This window comes from Mesoplodon densirostris, chromosome 9 (assembly GCF_025265405.1).
Source record: "Mesoplodon densirostris isolate mMesDen1 chromosome 9, mMesDen1 primary haplotype, whole genome shotgun sequence".
Classification (NCBI taxonomy): domain Eukaryota; kingdom Metazoa; phylum Chordata; class Mammalia; order Artiodactyla; family Ziphiidae; genus Mesoplodon; species Mesoplodon densirostris.
The window spans coordinates 55,369,310-55,386,979 of NC_082669.1; the positions used below are offsets into that span (position 1 = coordinate 55,369,310).

General features: G+C 37.8%; 1 protein-coding gene across 2 annotated transcripts in view; it reads right to left on the bottom strand.

Annotated features, from left to right (window-relative positions):
• The window catches only part of CASD1 (CAS1 domain containing 1), a 63,558-nt gene extending 47,160 nt beyond the window's left edge, over window positions 1-16,398 (bottom strand). The window contains exons 1-3 of one of the 2 annotated variants that reach the window (XM_060107904.1): window positions 16,069-16,398; window positions 8,609-8,705; window positions 7,945-8,065 (exon numbers count right to left, since the gene is read on the bottom strand). In XM_060107904.1, coding sequence (XP_059963887.1) covers window positions 7,945-8,065; window positions 8,609-8,705; window positions 16,069-16,201 — 351 coding nt within the window. In that variant the 5' untranslated portion in view covers window positions 16,202-16,398. Of the gene's footprint in view, window positions 1-7,944; window positions 8,066-8,608; window positions 8,706-14,726; window positions 14,758-16,068 lie in introns of those variants that run through there. The other variant, XM_060107905.1, reaches the window with a different exon arrangement.
• Window positions 16,399-17,670: the final 1,272 nt, after the last annotated feature.

A 17,670-nucleotide genomic window follows, 5' to 3' on the forward strand; every position in this document is an offset into this window, starting at 1 on the left:
CCAAAGGCATTTTTTGCAGATCTAGAACAAAAAAATCTTAAAATTTGTATGGAAACACAAAAGACTCCAAATAGCCAAAGCAATCTTGAGAAAGAAAAATGGAGTGGGAGGAATCAGGTTCTCTGACTTCAGACTACACAACAAAACTACAGTTATCAAAACAGCATGGTACTGCCATAAAACAGAAATACAGATCAATGGAACAGGCTGGAAAGCCCAGAAATAAATGCAGCATCCATGGTCAATTAATCTACGACAAAGGAGGCAAGGATATACTATGGAAAAAAGACAGTCTCTTCAGTAAGTGCTGCTGGGAAAACTGGACAGCCACATGTTAAAGAATGAAATTAGAACATTCTCTAACACCAAACACAAAAGTAAACTTAAAGTGGATTAAAGAACTAAATGTAAGAGTAAAGAACTAAATGTACTAATAGCTCTTAGAGGAAAACATAGGCAGAACACTCTTTGACATGAAGTGCAGCAATATATTTTGGATTCACCTCCTAGAGTAATGAAAACAAAAATACACAAATGGGACCTAATTAAACTTCAAAGCTTTTGCACAGCAAAGGAAACCATAAACAAAATAAAAAGACAACACATAGAATGGGAGAAAATATTGGCAAATGATGCAACAGACAAGGAATTAACCTCCAAAATATACAAACAGCTCATGCACCTCAATATAAAAAAAAAAAACCCAATCAAAAAATGGGCAGAAGATCTAAATAGACATTTCTCCAAAGATATATGGATGGCCAAAAAAGCACATGAAAAGATGCTCAACATTGCTAATTGTTACAGAAGTGCAAATCAAAACTACAATGAGGTATCACCTCACACCCGTCAGAATGGCCATCATCAAAAAGTTTACAAACGGGCCTCCCTGGTGGCGCAGTGGTTAAGAGTCCGCCTGCCGATGCAGGGTATACGGGTTCGTGCCCCGGTCTGGGAGGATCCCATATGCCGCGGAGCGGCTGGGCCCGTGAGCCATGGCCGCTGGGCCTGCGCATCCGGAGCCTGTGCTCCGCAACGGGAGAGGCCACAACAGTGAGAGGCCCACATACCGCAAAAAGAAAAGGAAAAAAAAAGTTTACAAACAATAACTGCTGAAGAACGTGTGGAGAAAATGGAACCCTCTTATACTGTTGGTGGGAATGTAATTTGGTACAGCCACTATGGAGAACAGTATGGAGGTTTCTTAAAAAACTAAAAATAGAGCTACCATATGATCCAGCAATCCCACTCCTGGGCATATATCCAGAGAAAACCATAATTTGTAAAGATACATGCACCCAGTGTTCATTGTAGCACTATTTACAACAGCCAAGACATGGAAGCAACCTAAATGTCCACTGACAAAGCAGTAGATAAAGAAGATGTGGTACATATATTCAATGGAATATTACTCAGCCATAAAAAAGAATGAAATAATGCCATTTGCAGCAACATGGATGGACCTAGAGATTAGCATTCTGAGTGATGTGAACCAGACAAAGACAAATATCATATGATATCACTTATATGTGGAATTTAAAAAGTGATACAAATGAACTTATATACAAAACAGAAATAGACCCACAGGCATAGAAAACAGACTTAATGTTACCAAAGGAAAAAGTGGGGGGAGGGATAAACTATGAGTTTGGGATTAACATATACACAGTATTATATATAAAATAGATAACCAACAAGAACCTACTGTATAGCACAGAGAACTATACTCAGTATTTTTTAATAACCTATAATGTAAAAGAATTCTGAAAAAGAATATATATATATATTCACTTTGCTATACACCTGAAACTTACACAACATTGTAAATCAACTATACTTCAATAAAAAAGAAAAGAAAAAACAGGTATTGCATTTAGTTGTCATGTCTCTTTAGTTTCATTTTATATATCAATTTATTTTATCAATACACATCAAATATTATATTCGTTATTTTTTTAGAATCTAGGTTAATTGATAAAATGCACCAAATCTAGATTATAAACAGCACCGATAGTTACCTTCTTGAACATCTCTTTACATGAGTCACTTTCTGTAATAGTTCTAAATGTTCATAGACTATACAAATGTTCACCCTCACATAATAATGCAAATTATTTTTTGAAGTGTTTGTAACAATGTACCCTCACCAGTGGTTTGAGACACAGCCTCTCTAATACATCTTGTTAGACTTCATACTTTTTGCCATTGTCAAACTTAATTTTGCCACTAAAGTAGGTATAAAATGCTATCTCACTATGGTCTTAATTTGCATTTCCCCTATTACTAATGAGGTTAAACATCTTTTAGATTTACACTGGGATTTATGTTTCCTTTTCTGTGAAATGCCTGATCATGCCTTTCCTCTTTTTATTCTACTGGGTTGTCTTTTTTATTAATTGGTTCCTTTTATCTCTTGGATATATGCAACAAATATCGTCTCCCAGTTTGTAGTTGTCTTTTTTCTTTAAGGTATCTTTTGATGAACACGTAATCTTAAAGAGTGTGAATTTATTCATCTTTTATTTTATGGTTAGCATTTTTGTTTCTTATGTACCAAACTTATCCCTACCTAAGGTACCAAAGATATTCTATATTTTTTTCTAAAGGTTTCAAAGTTTTGACTTTCACATTTAAGTCTAAATTCATCTAGAAATGATTATACTTGATGGTGTGAGGTAAGGGTCCAATTTCACTTTTTTCCGTTATATAACCAATTGACTCAGCATCATTAATTGAAAGACTTTCCTATCCCTATGGATCTTCAATGGCATATCTGTTAAGTTTTTTTTGTATATGACTGTGTCTATTTTAGAGTTGTATATTCTGCTCCATTGGTTTCTTTGTTTAGCTCTCCCAATACCACATTTTGTCAATTAAAAGATGTCTAGTTAAAATAGGTCTTGATATTGGAGAAGTCCTTTCTACCTTGCTCTTTAGATCTCTTGCAGTTATTTTTGGTCCACTGCCCTCCATATAAAATTTGGAATGAACTGGTAAAGTTCTACAACAAATCCTGTTAGAATTTTTTGAACCTATAGATTAATTTGAGAATAACTGACATGTTTACAATATTGAGTCTTCCCATTCCAGAATACAGTACATAACTTCCATTTAATTATATTTAAATTGTCTTTTAATAAAATTTCATGAGTTTTCTGCATATACACCTTCCTTAGTTACTATGTTTATTCCTATGTACTATGTGCTTTTTGTTATTATTTTGTTATTACAGTATATTTTAAATAACATTTTTGAACTCTATATTCCTGACAAGTAGATATGCAATTAATTTTTAACAGCTTTATTGAATTACAATTAATTTTCATATATTTACCTTATAATCAGCTATATTATTAAAATTTTTATTACATCTAGTAAATTTTCTATAGATTCTTTGGGATTTTCTGTGTAGATAACTATTATAAAGTATCAAGTTTATTTCTAATCCTTACATCTTATATCTTTCTTTGGCTAAGGATCTCTAATACAATATTGAATAGAAGCAGCAATAATGGACTTCCTTGTTTTCTTCCTGAGTTTAATGGAAATGTGTCTAGCATTTTACCATTGGCACATTTACTGTAGGATTCTAGAATTTTTATCAGAATGAGTTAGAATACAAAGGAACTTACCTAACAGAGAATGATACCAGTTCTCTGATATTGTCAGGACTTGGTTAATGGCCCAATATGTGATCAAAAAAAGATTTCATGTGTGCTTTGAAAAAATATATTCTCTGATGTCTTAGTGTATGCTTTAAGTACTGAACTATAAGTTCGTAAAATCAGCATGTTAACAGTCTACTCTATGTTTACTTATTTGCTTGCACTATTATTAATTGCATGAGCAGTGAGTAATTCTCCCACTGTGGTAGAGAATCTGTCAACTTCTCACTGTAATCATGTTAACTTTTGCTTTATAAATTTTAGGGCTAATTTATTAAATGCCTACAATTCAAAATCTCCCTAGTGATTTGAATCTTTTGTCACTAAAAAGTATCCCCAATAAGGCTTTTTGCCTCTTAATCTATTTTGTCTTATATTAATACAACTTATCTTTTTAAATAAATATTTGTCTGGTAAATCTCTTCTCATTTTAAATTAAATCCTTCCTATGTCCTTTTGTTTTAGGTATCTTTTTTTTTTTTTTTTTTTTTTTTGCAGTACGCGGGCCTCTCACTGTTGTGGCCTCTCCCGCTGTGGAGCACAGGCTCCAGAGGCGCAGGCTCAGCAGCCATGGCCCACGGGCCCAGCCACTCCATGGCATGTGGGATCCTCTTGGACCGGGGCACGAACCCGCGTCCCCTGCATCGGCAGGTGGACTCCCAACCACTGTGGCACCAGGGAAGCCCAGGTATCTTTTTAAGCAGCAGAAAATTCTTTTTAAAATCAATCTGAAAATCTGTGTTTAGCTGACATGTTTAGACTACTTACATTTATTTTGATTATAAATGTTTCTATTATCTTACTTTTTGATTTCTAGCTCCCTAACACATACACATATTTTTATATACATATGAAATGTAAACACTGATTTTTACATGTACATATAAATGTTCATATATATATGTATGTGTATCGGAATATATATATGCATGTGTGCATGTGTATGTACATGTGTGCATTATATTTGGTATTAGATGAGTTTGGTTTTAATTTTTTTCTTCTTCTGGTTTAGAATTACCCACCTTAATTCCATCCTTTTAGTCCTTGCCCTTGGACTAAAGGGCATCAACTTAAGTTCTAAAGTAAGATAATACCTGGGGACTTCCCTGGTGGTCCAGTGGCAAAGAATCTGCTTTCCAATGCAGGGGATGCGGGCTGGATCCCTGGTCAGGGAACTGAGATCCCACATGCCATGGGGCAACTAAGCCTGCGTGCCACAACTACTGAGCCCATGCGCTCTGGAGCCTGTTCACCACAACTAGAGAGAAGCCCGCGTGCCACAACTAGAGAGAAGCCCATGTGTTACAAGGAAGAGCCCGTGCACCACAAAAAAAGATCCCACATTCTGCAATGAAGATCCCACATGCCACAACGAAGACCTGATGCAGCCAAAAATAAAAATAAATAAATAAAAATAAATAAACATTAAAGTGTTGTGTAGTTTGTTGATGAATTAAAACAGTAAAATAATACCTTAAAGAGTAAAGAGGACATTAGAACACTTTAATTGTGGTCATCTCTCTCTGATTTATATGCTATTGTACTGTCTTTTTGTAAAGTGTAAAAAGACATTATTATTTTACACAGACACTTTAGATTTATATACAAGTTTACTATTTTCTTTAACCATTGTTTCAGATCATTTTTCTTCTGAATTATTTCTCTCCTTCTTGAAGTTTATTCTTTAGAAAACCCTTTAATATAAGTTTAATGTGGCAGTAAACCCTCACAGTTTTTGTTTATCTGAAAAATGTCCTATATTTCAAGAACAGAGGAATCTGTATGCTAGGGATACAATTCTAGGTTGAAACTTACTTTCTATCAGAACTTTAAAGTTATTAGTCTACTGTCCTCTGGCTCCCAATATTACTATTGATAAATACACTGGCTCAAAGCTTAGTTTTCTACATATAGGGTATTGCAGCCACTGGCATCTGTCTTTAGGGCAACCTGAATCTCTATTGCATGCCTACTGTTATTGTTCCCATCTCTGGTTTTGCCTCACAGTTTGTTCCTTTTGGGGGGTGTGTCTCCCATTTCAAAGTTTAGAAATACATCAACAAGTATTTTTTTAATCTAGGATCTAGTTGGTTTGAAGTGGAAGAGGCCCCCAGAGTATCTACCTTGCCCTCTGGCTGGAAGTAACACAAACAGGTTTCTTTACAGCAAGACTTCTCAAGTTTTTAATATCCTAGCCTAAATTAAAACCATCTAAGAGGGGGATATGGTATCTGGCTCTGCCCAAACTTATTTGACCAGAGCTTCGTACAGAACTAGTCTTCCACAAAATATAATTTGAAAAAAAAAAAATCCTGCTCTAAAGCTTCCTTTTTAAAAAATTTGCCCCAATACAGAAAAGAAATAAATTCAAAAAAATATTATCTTCAATACTCCTATTCCACCTAAAGAATCCCACTACCAAGGCTAAAAAAAAAAAAAAAAAAAAATTGACTTCACAACATGCCAGGCACAAGAAACGTATTCAAAAAATAATGATGATACACATGTCCTCAAGGTGTTCAGAAACAAGAGAATAAGTAAAATACAATTTGGCAAATGTTCCACTAGCAGTTTAATCTAAATAGTTTCACAATAACTGTCTCTTTAAGACTGTGACAAACTGTCTTTATTTTTTAAATGCATATAAAATAAAATGTATCTTGTCTGATAATTGTGGGATAACTAGGAACCTCTAGAAAATAAAAATTGGAAACCTAGAGCTCAGAAACAGTGTACCATATTGTACCTACTTTTGGCTATAGACTAAACCATTACAGATTTTTTTCAACTGTTGCCAAATACATTATTCCAATTTTCAAGAGTCACACTATTCTAGGCCTAGAAATACTAAAAATGTCTTTTTAAATCAGACATCTGTTTTTTAAATGTTTACTAAGTTTTTTACTTTAAACTGTAAGAATCTCAGGTCATTAAATAGTTTCAACTCTTCTGTATAATTTTGTATGTATAAATACAAGTGGAAAATACATTTATAGATACCAAATAAAATGAAAGGTTGACTTTGTTGTTTTCTATTATTCAGCTTTAAAATCTATACTAGCTTTTCCTGGTAGACAAAATCTCTAATAGCCTATAGACTCTTCTCACAAGGAGTAGTTCCTAAAGACTTAGTATCCATTACCATCATCACTGTGAAACTAGCTACTTAAGCTGTTAAGTCCCTGATTTTTCAACTCCTTGCCGCTGGGCAAGCTGATGTGTACAGGTAGATTTTCATCGTAAATTCATGAGCTATTACCCCTACAGTTCTGAACTTTTTGTACTTTACTTTTTTCTTCTTGCCATTACCCACTCCCAACCATGTGCAATTGGAGGCAGGGATTAGAACCTTAGATCACTTAAAAATGTACAAAGATATGATGAGATAATTTCCCCCAAATTAACTAATTAACAAATTGATTAATTAACAGAAAGATGTTCATACTTGTTAGCTTTTTAAAAAAGACATTTTTAAAATGAGAAATTAAAAAGCAGACATTTGTTACACTGTCATTTTAACTATATAGCATGAATGCTTAGTGCCAGAAAGGTTACAGAAAATTAGGTCCCAATGTACATTGCTACTTACAGTATAGATTGAAACAGTTTAACAATATAATCAATAATTTTAAAAGCATTTATATTCTTTAACCTAGTATTTGCATTGTAAAGATTCCATCCTAAGGAAATAATTTAAAAAGCAGTTTTCACACAAAAATGTAATAAAAATGTCCTTTTTTAAATTGTAAAATAAAAAAAATTAGAAAGCTACAAAAAGTTAAGAGATTATATAAAATCACATTATATCCATTCAATAATATGCTGCCATTATGAAGATGCATACGTTGATTGTATAATATGGTAAACTGGGATAAGTGGTGGGCATAGAAGATATAAAATTGTACATGCTGAACTATTACAATTTTGTTTCCAAAAAAGAGTCTGAAAAGAAATATGTCAAATATTAAAAGGAGGATAAGGGATATTTCTTCTTTGTTCTTTCTACAATTTTTAAAAAAGTTTTCCATGGAAAGAATTTTAATATTTCTGAAAACGAAAAGTTTAAGTCAATAAAAAGCTTGCCAATACCTTACCCACCACCTCTTTTTCTTATGTTGCCCATTATGGCAAATTGTCCCTGTTTTCCCCCTCCACCTTTCCTAAAACCAAAGTAAAATTTTATAGTTCCTTTTGTTAATGAGAAAAGGCACATTCCTCCTATAACTAGTTGGCAAACTTCTAAAACAATATGCTAATGAAATGAATAGACAAAATTTACCTTATTTCCTTCTTCTTTAAATTGGGGATTAATTATTTTTACAAAAGAGTAAAACAATTGACGAATTCTGGAATCTCCAATGAATGCAATATGTTTATCTACAAGGCAGTTCTTCGCTTCACTGAAATCAACAAAGACATCAATTAGAATAAGGAAAGTCAGCATACTGGCACTTTTCAAAGCACATAATTTGTGAAGAAAGTAGTACAGCATTATTACATACACAGTTATGTTGCTTTAGAAGGTGGCAAGGTTTAACCTACCAGTCCGTGTATGATCGACTAATTCTCGATAATAACAGCCCTCATCTAATAAGTGTTTCAGATGTACTCTAACCATAGTAAGTGCTTTATACCTGTTGTCTCAGAATAACTCCATGAGGTAGCTATCCAAGTCCCAAAGCAAGAGTCCTTCATTCATGGGCTATTGCCCTGGGCCTGGTTATCTCTCACCTGAGACAAAGCAGATTGGTCCAAAGCTTTCCCTAATGCTTTAGAGCAAGAATATTCCTTTGGACTCACCCCCAACTCCTACCCTGTCAGCAATTCTCTACCATCACACAGAGAAGTACCATCTATCACTTTCCCTGATTCACCAACGCTTTTCTACCAGATATTAAGACCCATCTTAGAAAAGAAAACAAACAACAAAATGAAGAAACTACCTGATTTTGTACTTATGCATCATACAGCTGTGAGGTTGCCAAACTTTCTCTCCAAGAAATCTGCCACTTGAGAGAAGGTATTCACATGAATCATTTCCTATAGTAATTAAACACAATAATGTTGTAAACAATAGTTAAATTCTTATATGTTGGTTATTTGACCCCATTTAAGCCTTTGAGATGAGGGAGTACAGAGTTTTCTATACTTCACTATACCTTCTAGGTACATATCACTCATCCATGAGAAGCAAATATTAATATATTAATATTCAAGAGGATAAGAGGGCCTCCCTGGTGGCGCAAGTGGTTGAGAGTCCGCCTGCCGATGCAGGGGATGCGGGTTCGTGCCCCGGTCTGGGAGGATCCCATATGCCGCGGAGCGGCTGGGCCCGTGAGCCATGGCCGCTGAGCCTGCGCGTCCGGAGCCTGCGCGTCCGGAGCCTGTGCTCCGCAGCGGGGGAGGCCACAACAGTGAGAGGCCCGCATACCGCAAAAAAAAAAAAAAAAAAAGAGGATAAGAGCCACTAATGACAGATACTTTACCTAGAAAATACTTCATCCCCAATGCTACATTCACTGCTTTGGTAGTTCCTTCTGCTTCAGGTTTTCCTTCCAAGGACATCACCTTGCCTCAAACTAGCCTTTATATCTGTTTATCACTCCTACTTCTAGCTGGGAAAGAAAAGTTTAAGGGATAAAAGAGAAGACTTTGGAAATGACTTCCTATTCGATTATTATAGTACTCAGTGCATTAGCATATCTGGAAACCTAGTAAATACTGAAGTATTTTATAAATCTACTCCCTAATTTTCACAGCTTCCCTGGAAGTGGGGTATTCCTATTCTGTAAATGTGCAAAGGAAGACTTATGCAAGAACTTCTGAAAAAGCTCAATAAAATTTCATCCTAAATTAAGGCAACTAAAAAAAAAATTTTCATCCTTTTGCAATCTCACAAAGATAAGACTTAAAACTATGTTAGTCAAATGGTGGCTGAAGATACACATGATCAGTATCAGTAATGAATGCTGTTGTTAATATTTAGCCCCTCCACTTCTCTCGATTGTCTCTTGCCTCCGTTAGGATGACCAGCCAACTCCTCCCAGTGTGGTTGGGACTGCCACAGTTTTAAACAGAAAATTCCACATCTGCAAAACCCCTCAGTCCTGTGTAAACTGGGACAGATGGTTACCCTGCTTCCTTTGGCCATTTTACCGTACATTAGCTTAATGTACATGGTCAATGTACGTGGTTAAAAAGGGGACTGGAGACATTAAAAAAGTTCAAATATGTCAAATGGATGAGGGAAAAAGAGATGTGTACATTAACTGTGGGGTTATGATAAAATACATGTGTTTTTAAATTTCATCTCTAGTTCTTTATTAACAGTCAACAGCGACCTCTATTTGTTTTACAAATAGTTAAGGTCAGGATAGGGCATCTGGTAAAAAGAATACTACAGAACAAAATGGTGGGGATAGGGAAGACCCAAAGATTGTTAAAGTAGAAGAACACATCTCTTTTCTCAATCCAGTTATCCATTTATCTGGTCAACATACAGATAATGGTGATACAAATACAAGACAGGTATGCATAAATAATGAAAGTGTTGATACCACAGTATCATAAATTCTAAAACAGAACAGGAAGGAAAAGTGAAAATACTGCATTATTCTGTTGGTGAAAAACTAGATAAGGAAAGTAGAATACCAATTATTACATTTTTGCAGTTACATATGTAGCCTGAGCAGTTTTTTCTGTATTTGAAAGATTTTTTAACAACATCTAAAGAAACTATAAATAATCAGTTCTTAATTCTTTCCAATTCTTAAAAACTAATACTAGTTCTAAAAAATTATGCTATATAAACAATCAAGGAGGAGTAAAAAAAAAAAAAGGACTAAAGGAACACACAATTATTTCCTAAAAACAGCACTCCTGCTGCATTCTTTTATAATGGCCATATAGTAAAATCCTATTAAAAATCTAGTAAATGTTTAAAATTAGGATGAAAATTCCATATTTATAGCATTTCTACCTCTCTAAATACATCTATTAAACCAAGTGAAAAGTTAGTAACCCATCTATTTTCTAAAAAAGTTATAAGAAGTTGTAAATAACTGGTATTAATTCTGTGAAGTTTTTCTTTCTTCTTTATCCCTTCCTTTTTTTTTTTTTTTTTTTTTTGGTGTTGTTGTTACTTGATTTTTGTTTTTTAATAGAAGCCTAAACAGGAACACACCTTGATCAGTCTTCAGTGTGTGGGACTATACTCTTTGTTAATCATGTCTATGGGTTATCAATATGATTTTGTGGAGACTGAAGTACCATACCAACGTCTTAAAATAACCAATTTTCTCCACCAGAAAATGTGTTTTAAAATGCCAAACTCTTCTTCCTCTCTTCAATATTACTACTCAGACATTATTTTTCAGTAGTTCAGCTAGTAGAAAACAAAAGCTCTAATCTCAAGAACCCACATTAGAAAAACCTCATAGCAAAACAGATTTGAAGTTGTCAGTAACCAAGACACTATAAACCCAGTATTGTAGAAACTACTGGTCTTTCCAGGGAAGAAATTCTTAACCTAGTAATGAATGCTAGTTAATGGTGACTCTTCATAATATATTTTATGATGCAAATTAAAAAAAATAATCCTTGTATCTGAAATTAATAGTCTCTGTATCACATCAGTTAAGGTCCATTCCAAAGACAAAACTACACCAGCTATTTTAATAGAGAGGATGTAATATGATGAATTGTTAGGAAAGTAAAAGAACTGCTAATTAGATAAATGACAAGGCAAGAGGAGACTGGCTTTCATATATTTGTCAGCAAAATAATGAAAGTAGTAGTAATAATAAATACTATTATAATCTGATTTTTAAAAACTAACTGGATCTAAAAAAGAAAACTCCACAAAATTCTATACTCTAAAACTAGTTCTCTTTTCCTGGGAAGGAAATATTTTTAAAATCAAATCACTAAATGTAAATCTAAATGTTAAAATAAGTTAATGTGCCACATTTTTATTATGCATACTAACTACATGTAAACATCTGCTGGCACATTATATTCCTTTCAAAATTTACCCAGAAGAACCCCAAACAAAAGAAAACAAAAAAACCGCAGTCATTATTTTCAATTGCTTCATATAATTTTGATAGCTACTTTAATACAACCAGCGTGAAATGAAAGTTGCCAAGTGCTCAGATAAATCAAGCTAGGAACACAATTTAAAAAAAAAAACAAGCAACTAAAGGGATAGAATTATCTACTTCAGCTATCTCCAATACAAAGATTATCTAGATGAATAGCTGTCTTCCTCTTCATTCTGTTATCTTAAGCATAAGCATTCTGGTTTGTCAATCTAAAGTCTCAGGTTTTCATGCATGATTTTTCTATAATAGAAAAATACTAAGAGCAAACAAAATAAGTAAAAAGACAAACAAGTTTTTAAAAACCTGAAAAACAAAATAGAACAACTAAAGAAAACATCTGATGTGCTAAATAAACCGTAGCTTTTATTTTCCTTTGAATAGAATACCTCTGGCACATTGAAACTGTAGACTTAATCATCCTGCCAAGGCTGTGCGTTTCTTACTATCCACCATGAAAATACCAGATCATAGAGTTTACAATATGATCTGCAGAATATTTTATTTGCCTAAAATTCAGCAAGTTATACTTTCGTCTGTGCTGAAAAGTCACAATTTACATTTTTCTTTAGATAAGCTAGGAGTGCCTCATTACAAGTGGTGTCATGTAGATCAGGATCTTTCTAGCAGTCAAAGAAAGAAAAGGCTGAGAGACCTAGAGCTACTTCTTTCTTGCTTTAACTTCTGAAGTTTTGAACTTATTTTTCTCCAAAACATGCAATAATATTTAACATTTGCATTTAATACGCCTAGTGATAGAAAGGAATTAGATTTCAACAAAATTAAGACGTTTGAAGCAAGTTAACTTTAACAATTAAAAAATTTAAATTCATCCAGGTTGGAACTACCCTTAAGGCTACAGATACTGGCTTCTTGTCACAGAAGTGATGTTTTTAGTCTGTAATCACAGTATTAATGGACATTTTGTGATTCAGTAATGTTAAAATTTAGAAAAAATAAAATTAAAAGAATATTTTTTAAAAGGTCATTCTATTATATTTTGTGAAAATAATGTTAAGAATGCAAAAAACCCCCACAAAACTCTACCTTCTAAAGTTGAGATCAGAACATGCTATTTGAACACGAAATTAAAATAAAACCAAAAGGACGAAATGCAAGGAGGAAAAGAGAAGGAAATAAGGACTTTGAAAATCTGTTTATTCAATAATTGTTTATGGAGTTTCTACCATGTGTTAAGCTCTGATGATTTAAAAGATGGATAAAATACCCTTGGAAGCTCAAAGTTTGTGTGGGGCTGTCAGATACAAATTATTATAATACAAAATGATAAGTATGTACTAGTTACTGTAGAAACACTGAATTGAATTCCTAATTCCTACTTCTGTGCTGGTGACATCCGAACCAGGACTTGAAAGAAAAATCTGTACTTTCTTTCAAGGAGAGAGACAGGTTATTGCAGGCAGAGAAAATCAGATATCTGTGAGATATGCAAAAGGGCAAAGCATATTTGGACTGTGAGCCTGGAGTTTAGGAAGAAGGAAAAAAGATAAACATAGGTAATAAAAAGTAAGCTTTACACACGCAACTTTTAGAAAATCACCATTTACTGGAAAAAGAATAAGAAAACTCTTGGCTGGCACTGTGTGGCTGAATTGGTATTTTTAAATGGTTTAACCCATGTCCCGCTGGAAAATGCTTTCTCACTCCACCTTTTATACATCACCATTGTCTAAGAGGCTCTGAGAAAGGCAGAATATAACATAATGACATGAGGCAGACTAACTGGGTTTTAAATCCTAGCTCAGTCAGACTAACTGTGTATCTTTAGGCAAATTAACCTCTCATGCCTCATTTTTAAAATGTAAATAATACTGTAATTCGCTGAATCTAAGACCACTGATTATAAAATACACCATTATTTTATATAACAGTAGATAAAAATGTTATCAATTAAACTTTGACATGCAATTAAAGTTTTAAAAACTCATCTTGATTACAGAGATATTAAAAATGGTGGGGGGGAAGAAGAGGGGAGGATGAAATCTGGTAATTGTATCTACCTCATAGACTGGTTGTAAAGACAAAATGAGTTAAAAGATGTAAAACCTTTAGTAGAGAGCACCTGGCATATAATAAAGTGCTCACTGATAGCATGTAGTTTTGCCAAGGCTTACTTCCTGTCGTGTGTAATGTTTTACTTTCTGTAGTGTGTAAAGCAAGAGATACTGAATATGTGTATTCCAACTGCATTCAGTCTACCTTGCCTGAGGCAAACTCATAAGCATGCATTGAAGATTTTAATATATAGCCTAAACCTCTATATCTAGTATAAGATCCTTTCTTATTCTAAAGATTTATGATACTATGATTCAAGCGTATGGTTATCCTTGTGTGAAAGGCACTGCATCTGACTCAGTTTCACACTGCCAAAGCATGAGGTTGGCTAAAAAGTGCCTGGTACGATCGTTATTTTTCCCAGTCCCTGGCTCAAGTTCTTGACATTCAGTATGGGCATGTACACACACCAGGTGTACTGCTTCACACTCAAGACACTGAAGCACCTACGAAAGCTGATGACTAGCTTCTGGAGGAGGCTTTATAAACAATCCCAGATTGCTACACTGACTCATAAGGTTCCATCTGACTTCTATTTTCCCTGCTGATGAGAGAACTTGAAAGGATGAAACATATAATCTAAATACAATAATTAGGGTCCAAGCTTATCAAAAGATAAAAGCACAGTTTTAAAAAGGGAGGTGAGGGGCACTAGATGTTTACATTTAGGACCATAGCATCACAGTTATAAAATTTATCTCCACTACCACATACATAAAATTGAGTTAGATTACTGTCGTCTTATACCAAAATAGCATAAAATGATAGCAGTCAGAAAATTTTTTTTTAAATTACCACAAATTAATGCATCAAATTGCTAGCTTTATTTTGTATATGAAAGTGTTGGACTTCTGTTACAGCAACTGCAGATGAAACAAAGTCTTACCAGGTCATGTGGCGGTGATCTATAGGAGGCTGGAGGAGAAAGGCCAAAAGGGTATAAATAATTTATCTTTTTCAATCGATTTAGTGTATTTATATAAAGGGCTATTCATCCAGTACAGTACTAGAGTATAAGAATTTTAATTCTCAAGCACTGCAGAAACAAAACAGCAGAATTGATCAAAATGTCCTTCACTTTGAAAGATTCCCTAAAATGAGAAGAGTTTAGATTCCAGTGGCCCCTTTACTGGATATTTTGCCAAAGTAGGTGTGAAGTTAAACGGGAAATGCGTTAAATGCGCACCTGTTACACATTACATCTTGACCAATTAATCTCACAATCACCAAGAGCTGTCCAGATAATGGCTTCGATAATACTAAGAGCCACAAATAAAAGATCCTATCGTTATTAATTTCCCTCAGCCGGTCAAACTCTAAACTAGTAACATTTTTACAGAGAAAATGAAGAGAAAAATCAATCAACAAGGACAAGTAAATGCCCCTTGATGACTGAAGAATAATTCGTTCTGAAACAAGGAAGTTATATTTCCTTTTCCTCTTTACACCAGTCTCAAAACCCACACCGAAGACCTCCTCTCAAACTGCTTCCAACTTGTTTTCATTGCCCAACTCAACTCCTGTCAACCTGTAACTTCTTTTCAAATATCTGCCCCAATGGCTTTACTTTGTAAAAAGTGTGCAACCAGAACGCTTTAAACGTTTCTGAATCACAAAGCCTGGGTGACACCTCCTCCACTTGGCCAAGAGCATCTTTTGCCAGCTGTCACCCGGCGGCAAAGGAAAATGGGGCGGCCCATGCCGCTGTCAAACAGCTTGGCCCCGCTGTTCCAGGGCAGAGGCCGGATAAAACAAAGGCTAAAGAGTTGAACCCCTAGGGCGCAGAATGGGCGACACTACTTGGGGGCGAAGGTGCCCCCTTGCAGGGCGGCCTTGGCCTTCACGCGCCCGGGGCTGGCCCCCGAGGGCCGCCTGCACGCGAGACCCGGGCCTGGCGCGTCTCCCCCGGCGCAGCCCGCGCAGGAGCCGGGACCCCAGCAGCCACTGGGCCAGGCCCGGGTAAGCGCCCCCGTCCCCAGCGCAGGCTGCTCGGGGGGCGCAGGACCATGGGCTCTCGACCCGTGGCCACCTGTACTGGGGTCCGCTCGGTCGGTCGGGGGCGCCTGGCCCGCCGCCCGGGCCACCTGGGGGCACCTCCTCCCCCGCGGGCTGGGCGCGCCGGCGGGCGGCCGCGTGAGCGTGGGCGTGTGTCGGGCGAGGGGGGCTGCCTCCAGCCTCCGCGTCGCCTCCTCCCCCAGCCGGCCCGGGCAGGGGGAGGGCCCGCTCACCTCGGTAGCGGCGGGAGGCGAGGTGACACAGTGCGAGCAGCAGCACGGCCACCAGCGCCAGCACCTTAGCGCTCCTCACGCTGAAGTAGTGGTTGATCTCCCGCTTGCCCAGGTTGTAGGCCAGAGCCGCCATCTTGGTTCCTCCATGACAACAGCGCGCGGCGGAGCGGGGAAGGGGCGCCGCACAGGGGCAGCACTGGAGCTGCCGCCGCCGCAGCCAGGCGAGGAGCGGCCGCCAGCCCCCGCGGCCGCCACTCGCGCCGCCCGCCGGGGAGCCTGACCCCGCGGTGCCCCCGGCCTCTACCTGCCCCTCCTCGGCCGCGACCGCCTCAGCGGCCTCCCCCCAGCCCCGCCGCCGCTGCTCCGCCGTGCCGTTTCCCCAGGCGCCCTGGACGCCTGTCTCCTCCCCTTCCTCCTCCTCCCCTTTAGCCTCCTGCCTTAATAGCGGCTGCGCCTGCGAGGGGGGTCCGGATGCCCGGTGCTCCGGGGTCACGGGCCCCAGACGGACCTCCGGGGTCACCGGGTCACGGGCTGCGGCGGGCGGCAGTGGCGGCAGAGACATGGGGATGTGAGGAGAGGGGAGCAGGATTCCACCCCGACCTGAACGCGAGCCTGGGGCAATTAGCTTACTGGCCGCTACCTGAGCCCAGGTGGGGGCAATAAAAGTACTGTTCCGGAAGACAAGTACACATCACTCCACTCCCTCCTTCCGCAACACACCTTTTCGTGAACTTTCTACTCCCCGAACCTGCCCAGCAGGATGCGAAGACCACCCCAGTGTCACCGAGGCTTATCGTCAGGTTATCTGGCCTGGCTGCCCCCCATGCTTGCCAGGTGTAGAGACTGCTGGTAGCCTTAGCACCCAACCCACGGGTAAGACCAGTCTTAACTTTTTTTTTTTTTTTTTTTGCGGTACGCGGGCCTCTCACTGCTGTGGCCTCTCCCGTTGCGGAGCACAGGCTCCAGACGCGCAGGCTCAGCGGCCATGGCTCACGGGCCCAGCCGCTCCGCGGCATGTGGGATCTTCCCGGACCGGGGCACGAACCCGTGTCCCCTGCATTGGCCGGCGGACTCTCAACCACTGCGCCACCAGGGAAGCCCCAGTCTTAACTGTTAACTCGTTGCTTTGAAGCCCATTTCTCTTGAAACTTGAAAAAAAGTCCTCGGTTTGGCCAGTTCCAGTGGGTGAAACTCTACCAAAGTACAGAGTAGAAGGTACAAAGAGTACAGAGTAGAAGCTTAGCTTAGTGTAGGTGTTGGTGAGAAAAGAACCCCACTCTTAATTTTTGTTTACACAAGGGTTGGCTAGGATGGGCCAAACATGAAAAAGCGTCTCAGGATAGTCATTCCTGCTCCCGAAGTTGGTTAATGTTCCGTGGTTATCAAAACAGGGAGCACTCCTTTGCCTTGGTTAAGAGCTTGTTATTCCCCCATGTTTTGTTTTCTCCTTTTGGTTTCACCTTTGCTGCCTTCCAGGTGGGAGCGGTTATTTGCATTGCTTCCCTTTCTACTTGCCTTGTTTAGAGTGAGTTATTGATTAGTTAGGGTGTTTTCAGGTGTTCTTTGCAACTTTCCCATTTAGCCATTCCTGAACTTGTGTTT